General features: G+C 35.9%; 1 protein-coding gene across 1 annotated transcript; it reads right to left on the reverse strand.

Moving 5' to 3' along the window:
• On the reverse strand, positions 1 to 2,461 carry LOC116215748 (cytochrome P450 81Q32-like). The gene is made up of 2 exons (XM_031551588.1): positions 1,417 to 2,461; positions 1 to 731 (listed from the first exon to the last, which is right to left on the reverse strand). The coding sequence occupies exons 1-2, from the start codon at positions 2,365 to 2,367 to the stop codon at positions 108 to 110; spliced, it is 1,575 nt and encodes a 524-aa protein (XP_031407448.1). The 5' UTR covers positions 2,368 to 2,461; the 3' UTR covers positions 1 to 107.
• Between the last annotated feature and the right edge of the window lie 5,873 nt (positions 2,462 to 8,334).

Below are 8,334 nucleotides of genomic sequence, written 5' to 3' on the forward strand. Positions count from 1 at the left end.
TTGCAGTTACAATACGAGGAATTTTCTTTCATTTGAGTATAAAGCAAAAACAACAACATGCAGACAATTTTTAAAGAAGTATGAAACATATAATTATAAGCAAAAAATTAGAGGTGAGATATGACGTCAGTCATCTTGGAGTTTCTACTTCTACAAAGGGCTTCTAAGGGTTGAGCTTTGGGCATAGTAAGCCCAGTCCCTTCACTCAAGTCAACTAATTCTTCCTCAACTCTTTCCCACTCGAAACACTGAATTAAGGCTCCCAAGCCCAAGCCAACCACTTTGTGAGCCAGCCCAGATCCAGGGCAACCCCTCCGCCCGAGCCCAAACGGCAACAGTTTATGCGCATAGCTAGCTTGGTCTAGCCCCTCGAACCTCTCGGGCCTAAAACTCGTGGGATCATCCCACACCGTCGGATCCCTGTGCAGGGCCCATGCATTGACAAACAACATCGTGCCCCGGGGTACATCGAAACCTTGGACCTTGGCGTCACTGGATGAGTAGTGTGGCACTAGGAGAGGTGCGGGCGGGCACAGCCGGAATGTCTCGTTGATGACGTTATGGAGGTAGGGCAAGCGGTGGATGTCGTGCTCGTCAATCAACCGTTCTTGGCCAACACAGTTATCCAATTCGGCCCTGGCCTTCTCGAGGGCGGTGGGGTTGTTGAGTAGCAGAGACATGGCCCATTCTATAGTCACCGAAGACGTGTCAGTTCCCGCAGCTAGCAATGTCTGCAACAATATGTAAATGTTTGAATTAAATCTAACATATATTCAGCCAGCAATATTCTTTTACCGTAAAGTATAATGTAAAAGTACGCGTTAGTTATCTAAACCCACACCCCCCAACATAAAAAAAATACATATTAAATTTTTATTGGGCTTATACGGGCTCGGGCCCATATCCACTTAAAAGCTCAAGCTGATAAGTGGTGGTACCCAAGTCATATATTAACCCATGAATTTTCCTTTTCTTTTCCGATGTAGGATTTATTCCATTTTACTCCTCAACACCCGCCCTCATGTGCAATGTGTGATCTATTTCTGCCTACACGTTATCACGTGCCCTTAAATACCCGCCCTCAACAATTGACCTCGAGTCGGACTCATCTTTCGTGCTTGGGCGAGGAGGGACACTAACACGAGACGCACTCGGACATACTGGACCTGGCGTGATGTGAGTCCATGCGCATACGCGCGTAGGCATGCGGAAACATAACCCGCTTTGATACCATATTAAATTTCCATTGGGCTTATACGAACTCATGCCCATATCCACTTAAAAACTCAAGCTGATAAGTGGTGGTACCCAAGCTATATATTAACCCATGAATTTTTCTTTTCTTTTCCGATGTGAAATTTATTCCATTTTACTCATCAACAGTACACGTCAGTTAAACCGAGATTAGAAGCGCACCAGAATCATGCCCTTGATGATATCGTCCGAGTAATTTTCGGGCTCTGAAGACTGCAAGTCCAGCATCAAATCAATAATCGTCTTCGTATGGTTCCTTTTAATTTCCCCCGTCCTGTTCCTATGCTCATCGATCAATCCCTGCAAGAACACGTCTGCCCTCTTCTTCGTCTCGACCTTCCTCTTCTGCTGCCCCGCTAGGCCCACCCACCGCAGCATCGGCACTAAATCCCCTGGGTCCGAGGCTCCGCTCAGCTCGAACACATCCCTTATGATCTCCCTGAACTTCTTCGCCTCATCCATGTTGTCGATGTCGGCCCCAAAATACCGCTTCCCCGACACCATCCTCATGATGACGTTGAACGCCAGCTCCTCCAGCCTCGACCTCATTTCCACCCTCGCCACACCGCCACGTTCCGTAACCGTCCGATGCAGGTTCCTCACCAGGAACCTCACCTCCTCCAGTCGGATCCCAAGGAATGAGTTCAGTCGACTAGCAGAGAAGATCTCGAGGGTGGATATGCGGCGGAGGTTACGCCAGTGGGGCCCGTATGGGGCAGACCCCATGGTTGTAAAGTTGTAGCTCAGTTCCCTCCAGCCCTCAAGACGGGGCCGGTCCGCGAATACGATGTCGTTCTTCCCAAAGCATTCCTCGACTGCTGATGGCGAGGAGACGACCACCACGGGGACAGACCCAAAGGCGAGGGAGATTATGGGGCCGTAGCGGCGGGAGATCCTCTCAAGGGATCGGTGTACCGGTTCCTTGATGAGGTGAAGGTGGCCGAAGAATGGCAAAGAAGGCGGCCCAGGGGCCGGGTTCTTGGCCAGCTTACGGCTTGATTTCAAGAACTTCGGTAGGAAGAGGAGGAGGATGAAGCATAGGGCGGAGAGGTAGAGGAAGCTTTCTTCCATGGAGGGCTTTGATTTTGTCAATCGTATTGAAGACAGGCTCATATATTGATGGGTCTTTATTATATAAAAATAAGGTAGACATTTGCCTTTCTGTTCGTAGTATAGTTTTGATAATCGAATCGGCGTCCACTTCCTCAGGCTCATATGAAAGATATTTGACAACGAAGTGGGTGGCGGGCGATAGTCCTTATTCCATAACGTGTGGCTGTCTGTCTGGATATGGTATGGGCGGCACAAGTATCAATGGTCAAACTCGTTTTGGTAATCAATGGTCAAACTCTTAGCATATTAAAAGCCTTTTTTTTTGAATTATTAGACTCTCTTTTCTGATTTTTTTTCTCGATTACCAAAAACCCCTGAATTTAGTATAAAAAATTTAAAAGAAAGCTAATTAAAGGGCACAACAATTCTATTTGATGAGAATTGAACTTGATATCTCTAAATTTTCTGACAATAATATGTAGCGCTATATTACATCGGCTTTTTTTCTCTTTTCTTAATGTTTTCGCATAAAAATACTAATCTTATTTCCTGCTATTGGAATGTGATTCACTTACACCAACCCGATAGTTGTAACAATGCGTATGGATATTTTCTTTTTCTCCTTTTTTGGTGAATTCCATTAGAAGTAAAGTGCACGATGTACTAAAAAAGAAAGTGCAGCACAACATCGTATATTTTAGTCTAATAACTAAGATGTTTTAGATTTGATATTTATTGTGAAATTACTTGCACTCATTTATTAGCTATAAAATAACTATTTATTGTACTAAATTCATGAATCTCATTTATAACAGAAAAAAAGTGCAAGATGTAACCAAAAAAGTATAGGGTTGTTCAACATAATTATGTAGTTAATTATTTTTTAAAAATAATCTTGAATTATCAAAAGAGGATGTAGTCCAATGACATACCCACTCGGCTAGCAACTAAGAAGTTACAAGTTTGATACTCAGTGGGACTACTCGTGCTAATTTATTAACTATTATGATTTCTATTATATTGTACCAGGCTAATGGCCTTCTTTATAACCGAAAAAAATAATCTTGAATTTTTCGATGTGCACCATGATACGAAATCCCATTGATCCCTTACTAATCCAATTCTACCTTAATAAAACACTTTCAATTATGCATTTTCTCCAATTACAATCACAAGACTAGAATATAATAACTTGCTTAAGAAAAACAAGTGTCAAACTATTCCCACAAATCCATATTAATAGATAGATTCTCAATTTGATTCTCTTCGGCATGAATTTCTATGTTACACCTAATCAATCCATCTGTTATCTTGCCCGTTAAGCTCCCAGTAATCCAATTAATGCTATATATATATATATATATATATATATATATTTGTAGGCAGACTGACTTTATTAATTGAATGAGAAAAGATAGGTGTTTGAATATGTTTACCGATATCTTTAAACATGCTAAGCAAGAAAGTCGTTTGATATATCAAACTGGATTGATTGAAATGTTTTGGCGCTTATTTTTCTTAATTGAGATCTCAGTTCGAATTTTATAGATGAACAAAATTCATGATTGGTAGAGTACACTTTAATAGGCCAACCTTGTACGAACCTGAATTAATCAAGGCTCATTAACCTTCGGACACCACTTGGTGTGAAAAGAAAAAAACGAAAAAAAAAGTTGGGTTTCACATTACCATTGGAAATTAGTCAACTAAAAAGTCGAAAAAATAAATTAAGCATTTTATTCCTATCAACTTAATGGAGATTCAATGTCGAGCCTTACTTTTAAACATTTTCATTGACTATTACACATATAAGTGAATTAGTAATACTCATTCAATATTTACTCTCGTCGAAGGCCCAACTTCCCTTCTCAGCTCCCATTTCATTAAGTTCTCTTAAAATAATGGTTATATTTAATTATTTAACTGATGTGAAATTAATTTCAGTGATTTGACGTTTAGTTTTTTAAGCAAAGTCTCGACTTTAAATTTTGTAAATGGAGAAATAATACTTAAAGAGAGCTTTACTTTTATTTTTTAGTGGCCGACTAATTTGAATTGAATTAATCGTAACCTCCAGATAGAAGTCACACACCAAAAAAGAAAAATAATAGTTGTGTATACGTGCCCGGCGTTTTCGAAAGGCTATTAAGTACAATCCAGAAGATCTCTGGTGCCTCGAGCACAAAAGCGGCCCCACTGGGGTCTTCGAGGCAAAGCACGCGCGGAATCATCCATCCAATAAGCTTTTTAAATCTTTGGAAATGTCTAATAATTATAATATAATGTATATGTTCCTTTCCTGATCCGTGACCGCATAGTTTAATGGAGCAGCGAACTTATGGCTGCGGATATGGATGGTGGGACTATATAGTCCAGACAGATATATATATATATGCTCATACAGAGTGCGCGTTGAATTCAAAAAATTATTAGGAAGTTGCTGTAAAATGGTTGAAAAAGTGTAAAAAAATTTATAATGAAGGCGCTACTATGTTTTTTAAGTGAAAAAATGAAATATTCTCAGCTTATAATTTGTTATAACTAAAGACAATCGATGACTTATGTTTGCCACAAAATACTTCAGAGTCGGTTAATTATGCACGCAAAGACAAAAGTCGACAGGAACATATATATCGACTCCAGGACGTGCTTCCACGGGGGACTTTAATTTGGATTCAGCCACACAGCTTAATTAGTTAATTCCAAATCAGATTACTTATTCTTCTGGATTCATCCGTGCAAGGACTTGAACGATGGGCTTTCCTTAAAAGGTGTGTTTGTTTTATAAACAATGTTCAACTCAACTCAACTCCACTTATCTTCAATTTAACATCACAATCATTATTTTTTTTATTTTTTAAATATTTTTAACCATTCAATTTAATTTTTAATATTAAATTCTCTCAACTATTTATTACTTTTTCACAATTTAACAACACAATCATTACTTAATCATTATTTTCTCTCAATTATTTATTACTTTTTCACACTTTTTCTCATAATTCAACAATACAATCATTACAAACTAATTAAAACTAAAATTCAACTCAACTTTACTCTCAATCCAAACGCACTCTGAATGTTTGTATATACGAACATTATTTAATTAGGTTATGTTTGTTCGCCAACATAGAAAGGAATCAGAGTGCAGGATTAGACAGAAATATTAATCTGATGGATTGGCGTTTTCAAATTATCTTGTGTTTGGGAGAGCTTCTAGAGATATGGCATTAGGATATATACATGGTAGGAAGTTAGCTCGTTGCTCTTACTTGTAGTCTGTTTGGATTGAGGGAAGAACGCGGGAGAGGGAAGAGGAGAAAATTTTGCACCCCATTTATTTTTCCTCAAATTTTGCACCTCGTTTGAATTTGAACTTTCAAAGGAGGACAAAGAGAACAAAGCTAAACTTTCACCAAAGTAAGTTTGAATGGATGTAAAAAAAATTTATAGAAATTCAAATTTATGTAAAATAATTCAATCATCTATAATACTCGCATTGATTTTTTATTTATTTGCGCCCGTCTTGAAATGGCGGTGGTAAACAACATTCATACACATTAAAGAGAAGTGGTTCAGTGACACACTTTTATCTGGTAATTAAGAAGTTTCGTACCCCTCTATCAGCTATTTGAATTTATATTTTATTGTAATGGACTTATGCATCTCATTTGTAATTGGGGGGAAAAAAACTCATACACCACTCATGGGCAGGCAGTAACAATACCTGTTTAAAGAAGTTTGGGATGACGAATATTCGCAGTTTACCTGCTCTTAAATTCTTTTGCTAATACGTCAATATAAAAGAAACAATATGGCAATTTTAACTTAAAATTCTTGATATTCCGCTTAACAAACATAGCTAATAAGGGTTAACAATTATCATAGGATAAATTGTTATCCTGTCTTGCTCTATTTCTGGGCATCCGATAAGCTTTTTAAACTACGAGCAAAGACAATTTTGAATTGTTAGGTCGACGCTCTTACTTATAGTCTGTTTGGATTGAGGGAAGAAGTAGGGAAAGGGAAAAGAAGAAAATTTTGCACCACTCATGGGCAGGCGGTGACAATACCTATTTAAAGAAGTTTGGGATGGCGAATATTCGCAGTTTACCTGCTCTTAAATTCTTTTGCTAATAGGTCAATATAGAAGAAACAATATAGTTCTTTTAACTTAAAATTCTTGATATTCCCCTTAACAAACATAGCTAATAAGGGTTAACAATTATCATTTGGGTGAATAGGAAATAAACTTAGGCTTGGGGCTATTTCACTCCCTTATTAGCTAATATAATCAAGAAAAAAAAACTCTCTCAATAGTAATAATATTTGTTTATGTTTAGTTTAAGAATGATTGAAGATATAAATTGGATTAGATAAGATTACAGCTTTGCTTTCAGTAGCGTTGAGATGAAAAAAATCTTTAAAACTTTTATGTTTTTCCATTTTCTTTTAGTAAATGTGAGAAAACTTTTTCATTAGGAATTATATAATTCCTAAAGCAAAACATATGATCGAAGCAACTGACCAAAACAAAATATAATCGAAGTAGGCACTAACTAAAGCAAAACAAGTAGCTGAAAGAAAAAATTATTTTATAATAAAAATAATATTAAATATTCTATTAGATATTTACATGATATCCGCTTATATGTTTACCGATAATAAATGGTAAAATTTATTCATACCTTTGTTTCAAACCTTAGTAAAATGTTATTCCTGAAGCATTCTTTAGAATATCCTATTATATTTTCAGTCATAATTAATACAAATCTTACATTGTTACTAATTCTAATTATTTATGAAATAGAAGCTTCATCAATAAGGAATGCATGGTTTGATCTGTGTTATTTGAAAAAAAAAGAGAGAGATGAGAATTGACAGGATGATTTGAAGGATCTATTCATATAAATTATGGTTACTGATGTACCATTAGGAAAACTTTATGCTGCGTTTGGTTTCATAGTATAATTTTAAAATCAGATTTTGATTTTGAAAAATAGTGGTATAAATGAGATCCACCCTTTGACTTTGTATGAATTATTTTGTTTTGTTGTGAAAAAAAGTGGTATAAATGGGGTCTATTCTTTGAATTTGTATGAGTTATTTTGTTTTGTTGTGGGTAGAATTAAGTTAGAATTATGATTCTAAAATTCCATCCACAAATCAAACAAGCCCTCAGTATCATGAACTATAAATGGAGTGTGCTAGGTAGGCTATTAGCTATAAGGATGGAAATAGCCCTAGCCAATCAAAAGATGGTATACCACAGTGGTGTCGGCCCTCGCATGGTAACCAAGAGATTGCAGGTGCGATATTCAGTGGGACTATCAGTACCTATTTATTAACTATTAAAATTTTAATTTCATTATACTTGACTTATAGGAACCCAAAAAGAAATAGCCTCGGCCATGAACTTATTATCCTTTTGAAATTTCTTCATTAAAATCTTAAAATTATAATATATAAGTGAGCCATAAAATTTTTTGAAATTTTCACCGCTAAAATTTTAAGATTAAATTAAAAAATTTCTTCATTTTTTTCCTTTTTTCTTGGTGAAAATCTTACATTCATTTCAAACAATTGTATATTATAATTTTCTTAAGTAGCAACAACACATATACTTTCACAGTTATGAATTATAAATTCATCAAAACTCTAGTTAAATTTTCAAATTAAAAAGTCTTTTTAAATATTTATGTATATATAAATACCAGTTCGAAGTGATATTTTGACATCTAAACTTTTTTTTATTATTATTATAAAGAAAATCTATGAATCTTCTAAACTGAGAGGGAAATATGGTATAACAACTTCATTGTTGAACAAATTACAAACAAAATAAGATCATACCATTAAATGTTGATTCAAGTGGTTTGTCACACATTTCCTTTAAGTAAGATATCAAGTTCGAGTCTTGTAAATAAATGAAATAATTGATTGAGAGATTTATTTTTTAGTGGGCCGACCCGACTTAATTTGAATAAGTAGGGGCTCGTTGGACTTCCAAAAATTAGGATACACGTC

Source organism: Punica granatum, chromosome 7 (assembly GCF_007655135.1).
Source record: "Punica granatum isolate Tunisia-2019 chromosome 7, ASM765513v2, whole genome shotgun sequence".
In the NCBI taxonomy this organism is placed as follows: domain Eukaryota; kingdom Viridiplantae; phylum Streptophyta; class Magnoliopsida; order Myrtales; family Lythraceae; genus Punica; species Punica granatum.

Bases quoted from the DNA above. Each gene is read 5' to 3' on its own strand.
- LOC116215748 (XM_031551588.1), bottom strand. From the start codon at position 2,367: ATGAGCCTGTCTTCAATACGATTGACAAAATCAAAGCCCTCCATGGAA. The intron at 732-1,416 runs GTGCGCTTCTAA...ATATTGTTGCAG, and splicing joins TCATCAAGGGCATGATTCTG to ACATTGCTAGCTGCGGGAAC.